Raw genomic sequence first — 12,568 nt, forward strand, 5'->3', positions numbered from 1 at the left:
TGGTGAATTCTCACAAATTGGCCGCTTTTGTTGCACTCTAGAAGGGGATAGAGTGGGGAAGTGTGAGAAGAAGGAAAATAGGGGATATAGAGAAGGTGATATAGTAGTACAATGGGAGGAACACAGCAGCCCCAGGATTTTTTCAGATGGTGATAAAACCAAATTCAATTCACTAGAGGGTTCCCTTATAAGGATCTTAAGAAAGGGAAATTGAGATAGTACCTCTAGTTTTTACGGAAACACATCTCTAAGTCAGATAGTTACTGAATTTAGACATGGGTGCTACAGACTATATAACCCCACATAGCCCTCAGTTTATCATGTATTTATTCCTCATTGAACCTTACAGCAGGTGATTAGTAGTAGAGATGTCCCCATCAACCACTCATGCATTCTAAATGGTTTGATTGTGCCTGAACTCAAAGTGCAAATAATATCCTTATAAAGATGATTTTGTGACACTGGATGAAGATTTTTACTTGACAGTGATGCTTTTTCCTGCGTGACAAAGTGTCCAGAGGAAATACTTCATCTTTCAGATGAGAAGATGAAAAAATCTTTTAGATGAGAAGATGGCCTGCTCCAAGTTGAAGACTGTTGTACAGTTTGTCTCTCTGCAGCAAACCAGTGTCAAGCAGTAGACCAGATTCAGTTATTGCATAGGGTTATGGGTCATCCTGATTTTACACTCATGGAGTTGCGTTTTCCAACAAGGTGCAATGGTATTGATGTTAGTACTTCGGTATGTGCGGCCTGTAACTTGGCTAAGCACAAACGATTCATCATTTAGAAGCTTGAATGATAGAAGCTTATTTTCATTTGATAGTATCCTTAGCGATGTATGGGGACTGTGTCCTATGTGGAGTTTATTTGGTTGCTGGTGGTTTTTGGTGTTTATCAGTGACTGTACTCGTTTTATGTGGCTATATCATCTAACTTCTAAGGCAGAAGGGACAACGGCTATTGTGCAGTTCTGTCAAATGATATATAACCAATTTGGTGTTCAAATAAAGCATTTTAGATCTGATAATGCGAGGGAATATTTCAACGTCACTGTCAGCATCACTCATGAGTCTTCATGCGTCAATACACCACAGAAAAATGGACTTGCTGAAATGCGAACTGGGTACATGTTTGGGACCACCAGGGAATTGCTCTTCCAGGTGAATAAGCCTAAGTAGTTTTGGGCCCAGGCGACATGACAATATCTCGTCTCATAAATAGGATACCTTCAGAGGTAAGTAGATATCTTAGTCTAATTGATCAGATGATATCAACTTTAACTGCGTTGAGATTGAGGACTAGCCTGGTAGCCAGACTTTTCAAGTGTGCAGCATATGTGCATGTACAGTTTGGGAAGTTCAATCTAAGGATGATTAGGTGTCTCTTTGTTGGTTATTCCAGTACCCAAAAAGGATACGGGTGTTATGGCCATGAATCCAGAAAATTCCTCACTTTTGCATCACCTTTTGTGCGCAGGAGATGTACTTCAAGCCCCAATTAGAGGAATTTGCAATTCAGCTTTGTGCACATTCACAATGCCTTCACTTTCTTGTTATGCCACATGAGGTTCAGCCTGAAAGAATCATATACCTCAGGAGATAACCCAATCTCCACCACAGCGATCGATCACAGACCCAGAAATAGTTGAATTCACTCAGAGGGGGGCGTCATGGATGGACTAGCCTATGATATGATATGGTATCAATTTGCGTCACGGTGCACCTCAATCGCAACTGTTTGAATCATTTCTTTATTGGAATTGAAGTTACATTTTGAACATTGAGTCGACACAGGAACGTATCAGCCTACCAGGAGTTCATGGTCGGATGAACACACACTTTCAACCAGGGACACGCTTGAGATGAGAGTCACAGCTGAGAATGAAGAGTTAGGGAATGAACGACAATCAGTCAAAGAACCAGTTGAGGAAACTGACAACAGCCAAGCAGAAGATGACCTGAGGTGGCCAAGACCTCTGTGCAAGGGTGTGTGGAGCTGTAGACAGACCAATTACCGTGAGGATTCTAATCGCTCTGTCACAAAACTCAAGTGGACCATCCTCAATTTCATATGAAGAATGCATTCTTTCATGGTGACTTGGAAGAGGATGTATATATGGCTCTACCCCCTGGATATCAGCTCCCAGATAAACCAAATGTTGTTTTCAAAATGAGGAAGTATTGTATGGTCTCAAAGAATCCTCCTGGGCTTGGTTTGAAATATTTTCTGTAGTCATGATGAGTTTTTGTTATCAGCAGAGTAACAGTGCTCATACGCTGTTTATCAGGCATTGCATCTCAGGAATATTAGCTACTCTTATAGTGTTTGTTGATGACCTTTTGATCACAGGGGATGATAGAGTTGAAATTCGACAGTTTAGTAAGCTGTCTAAGCAGTTTGACATTAAGTCACTTGGTTCTCTGAAGTATCTTCTGGTATTGAAGTGGAACATTCCAAAAAGGGTGTGTTTATCTGGCAACAAAAGTATATTATAGATCTGCCTGATCAGGCAGGGATGTGAGATTGGAAGTTGGAAAAGGCGATTATGGCTCCCTGGTAGACAAATGCTCCTTCCAGAGACTCATAGGGAAGTTGATTTTATCCAAATCATACTCGCCCGGATATATCATACTCAGTGAATAATCTGAGTTAGTTGATGAGTGATCCCCATGACATTCATCTCCAGGAAGCATATTGTATCTTGACGTACATGGAAGAACATTGTTGGAAAATACATCTTTTTTACCCATGAAGGTGGGCTATAAGTAGATATTTATTTGGACGCTGATTATGCCTGTCAGTTCTCCTGGATCACTATAGACCAGCTGCCAGCCTCCACAGTAAGGGTTTCAGAAAGAAAAAGACAGCGTAATTTCATGCTCATCGTCTGGGGTTTAAATACCCATGAGTTACAATAGCAGGCTTGGGCACAGTACCAGGTTGAAAGCAGGCCAGGGCCTGGGCTCGGAGACACCAGGAGAGCTGCATAGGGAGCACACATTCCAACAAATAGTGCCGTTACCTCTAACCCTTATGACTTGGCTAAAATAGCCTCTTTTACATGATAGACAACTGCGTAAAAGTGTCACTCCCTACTTGAGTAGAATTATGTAAAAGTGTATTCTCTATCTGCCAATTTAAGGCAGATAAACATAAATGAATGTGAGACATTCTTAGGATTTATTTCAAGCTTCCAGGGCAGTGGGTTCTCCTGTTGTCCTGCCTTTTCTCTCTCTCCTCCAGTAGCTCCATTTTTTCTCTAGGTAAATGCGCAAAATCATATATATTTCTAAAGATTTCACGCAGATATCTTTTGTGTGGCCTTTTTTCTCTTATTCTACTTTCTGGATTCTTTTTTTTGGAATGATTTAAGGCGGTCACCGGACAGTGAAAACCATGCAAAATTACACTTGTCGAGCCCTAAGGCACTATGCATACACGGTCAACATTTCCACTATCTCTTCTGTTTTTCTAGATGCCAGGGTAGAAATCGATCTCTGCTCATCATCCCTTTTTTCTTAAAAAAAAATTGGTTTCTTTGGTCATGGGGCTTACCAGAACCTAGCGGAGAGTCATTGCAAATATTCCCCTCGTTTCTAGCCTGGCAATCTCAAACATTTTGTTTCTTTCTTTTGAAAGAAAGTCCCCTCATTATGTTTTCAACATGGAATGCAACAATAGATACCACTTTCCTTTTTTGTATATGAAGTAACTGAGTATGACGTTATATTCCTTTATTCAAATTTGTAGGTGTTACCATCGCTGGACATATCAATATCAATCACTCGTTCTCCTATACAGTCCAAGGAGTCCCTTTTGCGCATGGATATCGTAAATCTGACGCAAACAGAAAATTTCTTGCTTCGTGAACTGTTGGCTGTTTACTCTGATTCTGATGTTTTGGAAAATCTGTCGTATGCATCAAGCCATCTTTCCAAGTTGCTTCTTGCTGGCCAATCTGTGGTCTGCTTATTTAAGCTTAAGGTTTGAATCACTAAATTCTCAAATCCTTAAACGTCATTTTTGGGATTATCTGGTTTTTTTTCGAGATACAGTTTGATCGGGTGCTACTAAATGGTATCTGTATCCGATATCCATTATCAGATATCGTGATATCTGTTATCCTGAAAAGCAGGTATGAGGAAAGTAACAATACTGGATATCGATAATGGTAACAGATAGCGTTAAGTGGATAACGATATCGGATACCAGTATCGTTTAGCTGGATAATGGAACCAATATCGGAGACATTAACTGAACCAATAACAGTCTCTCTCACTCTCGCTCCATCTCTCTCATTATCTCTCACACACTCTCTCTTGTTCTCCCTCTCTCTCGCTCGCTATCTACCCCTATCTCTCTCTCTCTGGCTCACTATCTCTAGTTCTCTCTCTCCCCCTCTCTATCTCTTGCTCTCTCTCCCTCACTCTCCATCCCTCTCTCTGTTGTTTACACTCACTTTCTCCTGACTCTTTCTCTTGCCCCATGCTCCGTCTGTGTACTGCTCTCTCTCTATGATCCATTCTCTCTCCCACTCTCCCTCACTCCCTGTCTGTTGCTCGCTCTCTCTATGACTCTTTCTCTCTCCTGATCCTCCCTCCCTCCCTCCCTCTGTCTTTCGCTCGCTCTCTCGATGATTCTTTCTCTCTCCTGATCCTCCCTCCCTCCCTCTGTCTTTCGCTCGCTCTCTCGATGACTCTTTCTCTCCCCCACTTTCCCTCCCTACCTCTGTCTGTTGCTCTCTCTCTATGACTCTTTCTCTCTCCCACTCTCCCTCCCTCCCTCTCTCTGATGCTCATTCTCTCTATCACTCTTTCTCTCCCACTCTCCCTCCCTTCCTCTCTCTGATGCTCGTTCCCTCTATGACTCTTTCTATCTTCTGCTCCCCCTTCGTTCCTCTCTCTGTTGCCCTCTCTCTCTCTATGACTCTATCTTTCTCCTGACTCTTTCTCTCTCCCACTCTCCCTCTTTCCCTCTCTCTGTTGCTCTCCCTCCTTCTCTCCCTCTCTCTATGACTCTTTCTCTCTCCTGCTCCTCCCTCCCTCCCTCTCTCTGTTGCTCTCTGTCTCTATGACTCTTTCTCTCTCCTGCTCCTCCCTCCCTCCCTCTCTCTGTTGCTCTCTCTCTATTACTCTCTTTCTCTCTCCCGATCTATCTCCCTCTCTCCCTCTCTCTGTTGCTCTCTCTATGACTCTTTCTCTCTCCTGCTCTCCTCTCTCGCTCCTCCTTCCTCCCTCCCATGTTGCTCACTCTCTCTCACTCTCTCACTCTCTCACTCTCCCTCCCTCTCTCTGTTGCTCGCTCTCTCTATGACTCTTTCTCTCTCGCTCTCCCTTCCTCCCTCTCTCTGTTGCTCTCTCTGTCTGTCTGTCTGTCTGTCTCTCTCTCTTTCTCTCTCTCTCTCTTGCTTGCTTTCCCTGTCTCACATTCTCTCCCTCTTTCTCTGATCCCTCCCTCGTTCTCCCTCTCTCTCTGATATATATCTGTTTCTCCCGCTCTTTCGCTCGCTCTCTCTCAAGCTCTAGGGCTGATCTTAATATTTGTTTGTCAAATACACATCCAAAAATATTTTAAGACATGAATTATAATCATTTTCTGATAACCATGTCAGATATCAGCTATTGAAAAATGAAATACGTAGAAATACAGAATTCCCGTAGATAAGGGACACGATTACGGATAACATGTGGTGATTTTACTATTATTCGTTATTGATGTCTGATATTGGATGTCGGATGTGGCTATATTGGCTTATTTTTCTTATTATAGATTGTTCCAACCTTACCAAGGTTTTATCTCTAAATTCTTGGATATTTATTCATATCTTTTTGTGTTTTTATTTTATTTCTCATTCAGTGTGCATGTTACTCTAGGGGAATAATCAGATAAAGCTACTTCCCTCTCATGGAAGTTGTGCAGAAGCTGTACCTGAGGATGATTCTGGACTAATATCCAATAGGTTTAAGTTATCACTCTTAGACTTTCACTGCCGTGAAAGGCTTCATCAAGAATCTGTCATTCAGGTTAGACATCATATTGAAGTATGCCACAAATGACTTTTTCAGTAATAAAGCATCTGATCTGGAATTCTTATGTCATCACTATTTGTGGGTCAGGATAATTAACAGGTTGTTTGATGTTTGCTTATTCTTGCCATTCTGTTCTACATTTCCTTTCTCTTGACATACTCGTGCACAGATTTAAATGCCGTCCTAGGAAGATTTCCCCTTCCGAAATACCGTCACTATTATCCTGTGCCATTCTATTGAAGATTTTTTTTCCTTTCGGGCACAGAGTAGATGTGTTGAATCAAGACAACTAGAAGACTCAATTCTGAGAGAAACAAATTGACAAAAGAACTGCGGGAAGAGAGGTGAGGATAGAGAGAGAAGATTAGAAAAAGAATGTCTAACCTGTATTGAGAAGTCATGGTTTTTATGCCGGCCAGTTACAAGTAGAGGTGAGAATTGAATAACAAAAGAAGACAGGAGAAGAACATTGTATATGCCAAATAACATTCTCCTCAAGCGAGTGAATGTATATTTCCTTTGCCCAGTTTGCTACACAGGTCACAAAAGTGTGATGCCAAGAGCCCTTTGTGAAGATATTACCCATCTGATGAGAAGAAAGGATATAGATAGTGCAATAAATGGACCATCTCAAATTTCTCATTGCTGCGGTCATGTTGAACTGGATAATGAGGAAAAGTAATGGCAGGTTTGTAATCGCAGAGGACCTGAACTGGGCAATCACATGGGAGATGAAGTTCAGTTAGCATATGCTTGATCCTTGTAGTTTCACACAGGCCTTTAGCATGAAATTCGGCCACTTCCACTTGAGTGTGTAACCACAGATTGTTAGACACCTTTATCTTCTTCTATTTATCTAGTTCCTCTTTATAATTTAATATTTCTTAAAACCCCTTCCTTTCTATATTTTTAAATGTGTCATTGTAAACAAGAAAAGAACAATTCTTAATAGCAAATGAAAGAGATTACAGGGTTTTATAGGAAGCCCTAATGGGCTGACTAGAGAGGGCCCTTAATGGGCTAACAAGAGAGAGAAAATAAAGACATGTAATACTCAGATCAACACTCTCCCTCAAGCTGGAGCGTGGATGTTATCCACACCCAGCTTGGAACAGAGCTCCTCAAACCTAGGGGCATGAAGCCCTTTGGTGAAGATATCTGCAAGCTGTTCAGCGGACGGAACATAAGGCGTGCAAAAATCTCCCGATTCAAGCTTCTCTTTGATGAAATGGCGATCGATCTCGATGTACTTTGTACGGTCATGCTGAACGGGGTCATGAGCAATGCTAATCGCCGATTTGTTGTCGCAGAACAGCTGGACAGGAGAGGGAACTGGACACCGTAGCTCACGAAGAAGCTGGGTAATCCAAAGTGCTTCACACAGACCATGCGCAGGGCACGGAACTCCGCTTCAGCACTCAATCGAGACCACTTTCTCCTTCCTGCTCCTCCAAGTAATCAGATTGCCGCCCAAGAAGGTGCAATACCCAGATGTGGACCGACGATCAACCACAGAGCCGGCATAATCTGCATCGGTGTAGACTTCAAGACGCAGGCCGGTATGGCGATTTAAACAATAATCCACGGCCAATGGTGCCCTTCAGGAAACGGAGGAGACGATGAGCAGCATGAAAATGGCTCATGCGAGGAGTCTGCATGAACTGACTCAGAACACCCACTGAATATGCAATGTCCGGGCGAGTGTGGGTGAGATAAAGCAATTTTCCCACAAGTCTTCTATATGGGCCAGGCTCAGCAAGCTCCTCATCCGCATCGGCACCAAGTCGATGGTTCGCATCAATCGGTGTCGAAGCAGGCTTGGCGTCCTCCTTTCCAAGCTCACAGAGAAGGTCCACCGTATACTTTCTCTGACAAATAAAGATCCCGCTGGAAGAATAGGCCACCTCTATGTCAAGAAAGTACCTCAACGGGCCAAGATGGCGAATAGCAAATTCCGACAAGAGATACATAGCCAGCTCAGTAATGGTCGTCGTATCATCACCCGTAATAATGATGTCATCCACGTACACAAGAAGAATAGCGACTCCCCCTGATGTGGAATGGCGGTAGAAAAGGGTGTGATCACCATTACACTGACGGTATCCACGACGCTGCATAGCCGTCGTGAAACGACCAAACCAGGCACGAGGAGATTGTTTCAAGCCATATAATGCTTTCTTCAGGCGACAGACAACAGACTGCGGAGACGATGGCATTAAGGAAGTGTAGCCAGGAGGTAATGCCATGTAGATCTCCTCAGTCAACTCTCCATGCAGAAAAGCATTCTTCACATCATATTGTTGCAAAATCCAGCCCCGATCCGCAGCAAGGGCCAATAAGATCCGCACAGTATTCAGCTTGGCGACGGGAGCAAAGGTCTCCTGATAATCAATGCCATGTTTCTGAGTGAACCCTTGTGCCACAACCCGGGCTTTGTGGCGCTCAATAGAACCGTCAGAATTATGCTTCACAGCATACACCCAACGGCTACCCACGAGATGCTTCCCGGCCGGTAGAGGAACCAGATCCCACGTTTCATTGTGAGCAAGAGCCTGAAGTTCTTCCGCCATGGCCTGACGCCAATGCGGAAATGAAAGGGCAATGTCCACCGTCTTGGAAAGGGAAGTGGCATCAAGGGAGGTGAGAAGGGCATGATAAGAGGGTGAGAGGCGATGAGAGGAGATAGATTCCGCCAACGGATAGAGGGGAGAGGAACGGGAAGAGGGCAGCACGGCTAATGAGGAGGTGGCAGGAGGGGTGGAGGTTGAGGTAGACGGGGCAGCAGGAGACGAAGAAGGAAGCCGAGGCTTGCGACGAGCAAGGGTAATACCATAGCATTTTTCAGGCGGGCAGCGACGGATAGGGAGCGGAGGAATCGAAGAAGGTGCAGCAGAAGGGTCGAGCGCAGGAGCAGATACTGGAGGAGGCTCCACAGGAGGGACTGAGACGGCGGCCGGAGGCGGGTCGGGAGGCACAATTGCTGGAGGAGCAACAGGCGGAGACACGTCGGGCGGGGCCGGTGAAGAGGGACGAGGATGAGGAATTCGAGTGGATCGGAGGGAGATGGGGACGATGAGGGTTCAGGAGAGGAGGAGGAATAGTAGGGAAGCAATTCATCAAACGTGGCATCTTTGGTGACGACGAACCGACGAGAGGGTGGATGATAGCATAAATAGCCTTTTTGGGTGGAAGAATAGCCAACAAACACACACTTGATAGCACGGGGATCCAGTTTATCACGATCAAGTTGGTGGTTGGGCGCATAGCATACACATCCAAATACACGAGGAGTAAGATGAGTTCGGAGAGAGAGAGTTGGAAAGGAATGCTGAAGACGGTCAATGGGAGTGGAGTAGTCAAGCACTCGAGATGGAAGGCGATTAAGAAGATGGATGGCGGTGGAGACGGCTTCCCCCCAAAAATACTTGGGCACATGCATATGGAAGAGAAGGCTCCGAGTCATTTCAAAGATGTGACGGAATTTTCTTTCGGCAACGCCATTTTGCTGTGGTGTATAGGGACAAGAAGTTTCATGGATAATGCCTTTGTCTTGGAAGAAGGTGCTTAACGTGGTGTTAACGTAGTCTTTAGCATTGTCGGAGCGGAAGCGACGAATGGATATAGAGAATTGAGTTTGGATAAGGGAGTAAAATTGAGGAATGACACGAGATATCTCCGATTTGTTCTTCAAGAAATATGCCCACGTGAATCGAGTAGCGTCGTCAATAAAGATGCATAACCACCGAGAACCGGAAGTACTATGAATAGGGGAAGGCCCCCACACATCGGTGTGAATAAGAGAGAATGGGGTCGAAGAATGAGAAGGCGAGATAGGATACGTGAATGCGATGATGTTTGGCAATTCGACAAGCAGTACAAACAAAACGGTCCACAGAATGGCCTTGAAAGAGTTTAGGAAAGAGACGATAAAGAGTAGCAAAAGAAGGATGGCCGAGACATCGATGAAGAAGCCACAAACGCTCGTGGGAAGCCGAAAGGGAAACTGCCGCAGCAGCAAAAGCAAGAGAACTCGAACAAGGACGAACAAGATAGAGCCCCTCATGCTCCTCAGCAATGGAAATTGTCCTCCCCGACACCTTATCACGATAAAAACATGAATTAGGAGAGAAGGTAAGGTCTTGTTTCAAGTCGCGAACAAGGCTAGATAGGGAGAGAAGATGATGAGTAAGGCGAGGAACATGAAGAACTTTAGATAGATGCATAGAAGAGGAAAGGGCCACACGACCAATACCCGCCACGGTGAGAAGATCGCCGGAGGCTGTTTTAACTTTGGAGGAGCCAGAAACGGGTGCATAAGTTTGAAAGGCTCGAGGATTTGGGGTCATGTGGGCGGTGGCACCGGAATCAAGAAGCCAAGTGGAAGAGGAAAAAGAATGGCCAGGAGGGGATGTAGGTGTGGGAAGACTGGTGGACATACCTGCGTGGGCCAAGGAGCATGAGCCCACGACTGGAGGATCAAGCAAGCGGCGTAGACGCTCCATCTCTTCTTGAGTGAAGCTAGCGAGCGAGGCACTAGTCGGGAGAAGACCGAACAGCATAGGCACTTGACCCGGGGGGGGCACGGACGAGGCGGCTGCAGCAAGGTTGCTCGGTTGTGCGCGTTTCCGTTGAAGCTTGTAGCACGTCTCCCCAGAGTGAGCTCGCTTCTTGCAGTAATTGCAAAACAGCGAAGGATCACCCTTTGGAGAATCCTCCGTCCGAGCCGTCGGACCACGTGGCAAAGAGCCGGGTGGTGGAGTCGACGATGGGCGTGCAGACGAAGAGGAATGAGCTACAAGTGCCGAAGCCGAGTTCTGTGCCTGCTGAAAGCGGGATTCTTCAACCCGCACACTGTGGAGCGCATCCTTGAAGGTAGGACCAGTCTCCCGATGAATAAGCTGAGCCCGTGCAACTTCATATTCCGGGTTCAGTCCCATAAGAAACTGGAAAATCCGAAGTTGAAGAGTATATTGGCGGTCCACCGAATGGGGGTCGGGCGGCATGTAGTAGTCAATTTCATTCCACAACGAAATGAGCTCCGTACTGTACTCCATGATAGACCGGTCCCCTTGACGCAGGTTAGCGGCCCGATGTACCAATTCGTACAGAGTCGCAATGTTGTGCTTCTTGGAGTGGCTCTCAAGTGCTGCTTCCCAGACCGCCCGAGCCGACTCTAGAGACATGAATTCACCTTTAACACTAGGTGAAATACTGTCCAAGAGCCAACAATGAACTACCCCCTCAACGTCCAGCCAGTCATAATACTTGGGATCGGTCCGGGAAGGTCCGTCTTCTAGAAGATGGCGCATGAGACGCCCTTTTAAAGTTATCTGGACGTACTGGCGCCATTGCAGGAGATTGAATCCAGTAAACATACCATCCGGAGGCATCCGAGGCAAAGAGGATGGTCCAGAGGAGGACGACCAATTCTCGGGCTCGAGAGGCACCGCAGATGCATGTGGCGTAGATACCGGCGTCGAGTCTGGCGTAACAGTAGAGGTCTGGGCTTCAACCGGGTTCGTCATGATGAAAGCAGAGTAGACCACAGTCAGAAGGCGCCGGAACGACGAGAAGCCGGGACTGCAGGCGCCGAGACGTCGGGCGCCGGGACGGCGGGAGCCGGGACGGTGGGAGCCGGGACGGCGGGTGCCGGGACGTCGGGCGCCGGGACGTCGGGCGCCGGGACGTCGGGCGCCGGGACGGCGGGCGCTGGGACGGCGGGCGCCGGGACGGCGGGCGCCGGGACGGCGCGCCCCCGGACCCCAGTCCCCGGGGCGGCGCGAGCCGGGGCGGTGCGAGCCGGGGCGGCGCGAGCCGGGAGGGCGCGAGCCGAGGCGGCGCGGGCCGGGACGGCGGGCGCCGGAGCGGAAGACGCTGGGACGGCGGATGTCAGAACGGCGAGCGCCTGGGAGGCCCGGAGTGAGACGGCGAGAGACCGGAGCGCGAGATCAGGCGGTCGTGAGAACCGCCGAAGATCGGAGCGCAAGGTCGAGCCTAGGAAACCCAGATTAGGGTTAGGGTTAGGGCTCTGATACCATGTAAACAAGAAAAGAACAATTCTTAATAGCAAATGAAAGAGATTACAGGGTTTTATAGGAAGCCCTAATGGGCTGACTAGAGAGGGCCCTTAATGGGCTAACAAGAGAGAGAAAATAAAGACATGTAATACTCAGATCAACAGTCATTAAGATGGTCCACCAATAGGGATATTATCAATGGACGGTAGTGGTCCAGGCCTAATAATCCAAAACAATGTACTTATACTGACTGTTCGCTAGCCAATAATGACTTTTTCTTTACTCAAGCCCTACCCCTAGTTGTCCCTGGGGGTGTGATGTCTCCAGAGAGAACTTAAATTCTGACATGGTATCAGTGCTCAGGTCCTTCCATTGAGTCCGAACAAAACTCTGATAAAGCTTCACGGGAGCACAGAAACTTCTTCATCTTTTTCGTTTCTCCCTCCTGTGTGTCCTGTTTGGTTATTTACTTGATGCTAGCATGTGTGGGGGTTGAAGGTCTCTTGTTTAAGGGTGCTT

General features: G+C 46.6%; 1 protein-coding gene across 1 annotated transcript in view; it reads left to right on the forward strand.

Annotated features, from left to right (window-relative positions):
* The window catches only part of LOC144711871 (Tetratricopeptide repeat (TPR)-like superfamily protein), a 57,682-nt gene that overhangs the window by 30,992 nt on the left and 14,122 nt on the right, over window positions 1-12,568 (forward strand). The window contains exons 25-26 of the mRNA XM_078585989.1: window positions 3,754-3,987; window positions 5,877-6,026. Coding sequence (XP_078442115.1) covers window positions 3,754-3,987; window positions 5,877-6,026 — 384 coding nt within the window. The remainder of the gene's footprint in view (window positions 1-3,753; window positions 3,988-5,876; window positions 6,027-12,568) is intronic.

Source organism: Wolffia australiana, chromosome 14, assembly GCF_029677425.1.
Source record: "Wolffia australiana isolate 7733 chromosome 14, ASM2967742v1".
NCBI classification, from domain to species: domain Eukaryota; kingdom Viridiplantae; phylum Streptophyta; class Magnoliopsida; order Alismatales; family Araceae; genus Wolffia; species Wolffia australiana.